Below are 701 nucleotides of genomic sequence, written 5' to 3'. Positions count from 1 at the left end.
CACTGATATCTCCCAAACTCACGTGATTTTCTGCCTCTGGTCCCTGTCGGGGTCCTGGGCCGTGTAGGAGGTGACCTGGTGGCCCAGCGGCAGGTCCTCCATCACCTGCACCGTCTTCACTGGCGGGACGAAGACAGGGGCCTCGTTGACATCTCTGACCATGACCAGGACGCTGGCCGAGGACAGTGGCAGCGGCACGGCGAAGGGGATGGCGTTCTCCACCGTCACCACCAGCTCGTAGCGGCTGCGGCTCTCGTAATCCAGGCCCTGGTGGAGGGACAGAGGAGCTGTGGTGGCACCGGGGACAGCTGCGACACGGCCGATGTGGCACCGGGGACGGCGGGACGCACCTTGGCGGTTCTCAGGACGCCGTCATTGGTTTTGGGGTCGGTGGTGACGCTGAAGTCGCCGTCCTGGTCCCCGCTCTTGATGTGGTAGACGGCTCGCCAGGCCGGGGAGCCCTGCATGTCCCGGTCTGTCACGTGCAGCCGCGCCACCACCGCCCCCACCTCGTTCTCCTTCACCGTCCCCTCGTACTGCAAGAGAGGGCGCGGGGACGTCACCCACGTGGTCACGGCCACCCCGGGGTGGGGGATTCGGGGCTGTGGTGGCCCAGGGAGGGCAATGGCACGGGTACCATGGTGGGGTCGAAGACGGGGGGGGTGTCATTGGCATCGGGGACTTCCACGATAGCGGTGGCG

General features: G+C 66.9%; 1 protein-coding gene across 1 annotated transcript in view; it reads right to left on the bottom strand.

The window, feature by feature from the left end:
• LOC104536944 (cadherin-1-like) overlaps positions 1-701 on the bottom strand; it is a gene marked incomplete at both ends in the record, with an annotated part of 3255 nt that overhangs the window by 367 nt on the left and 2187 nt on the right. The window contains 3 exons of the mRNA XM_010179691.1: positions 23-267; positions 351-536; positions 638-701. Coding sequence (XP_010177993.1) covers positions 23-267; positions 351-536; positions 638-701 — 495 coding nt within the window. The remainder of the gene's footprint in view (positions 1-22; positions 268-350; positions 537-637) is intronic.

This window comes from Mesitornis unicolor, unplaced genomic scaffold (assembly GCF_000695765.1).
Source record: "Mesitornis unicolor isolate BGI_N332 unplaced genomic scaffold, ASM69576v1 scaffold34882, whole genome shotgun sequence".
Classification (NCBI taxonomy): domain Eukaryota; kingdom Metazoa; phylum Chordata; class Aves; order Mesitornithiformes; family Mesitornithidae; genus Mesitornis; species Mesitornis unicolor.
Note: the sequence above shows the minus strand (reverse complement) of the source record. Positions and strands in the feature narration are given on the sequence as shown.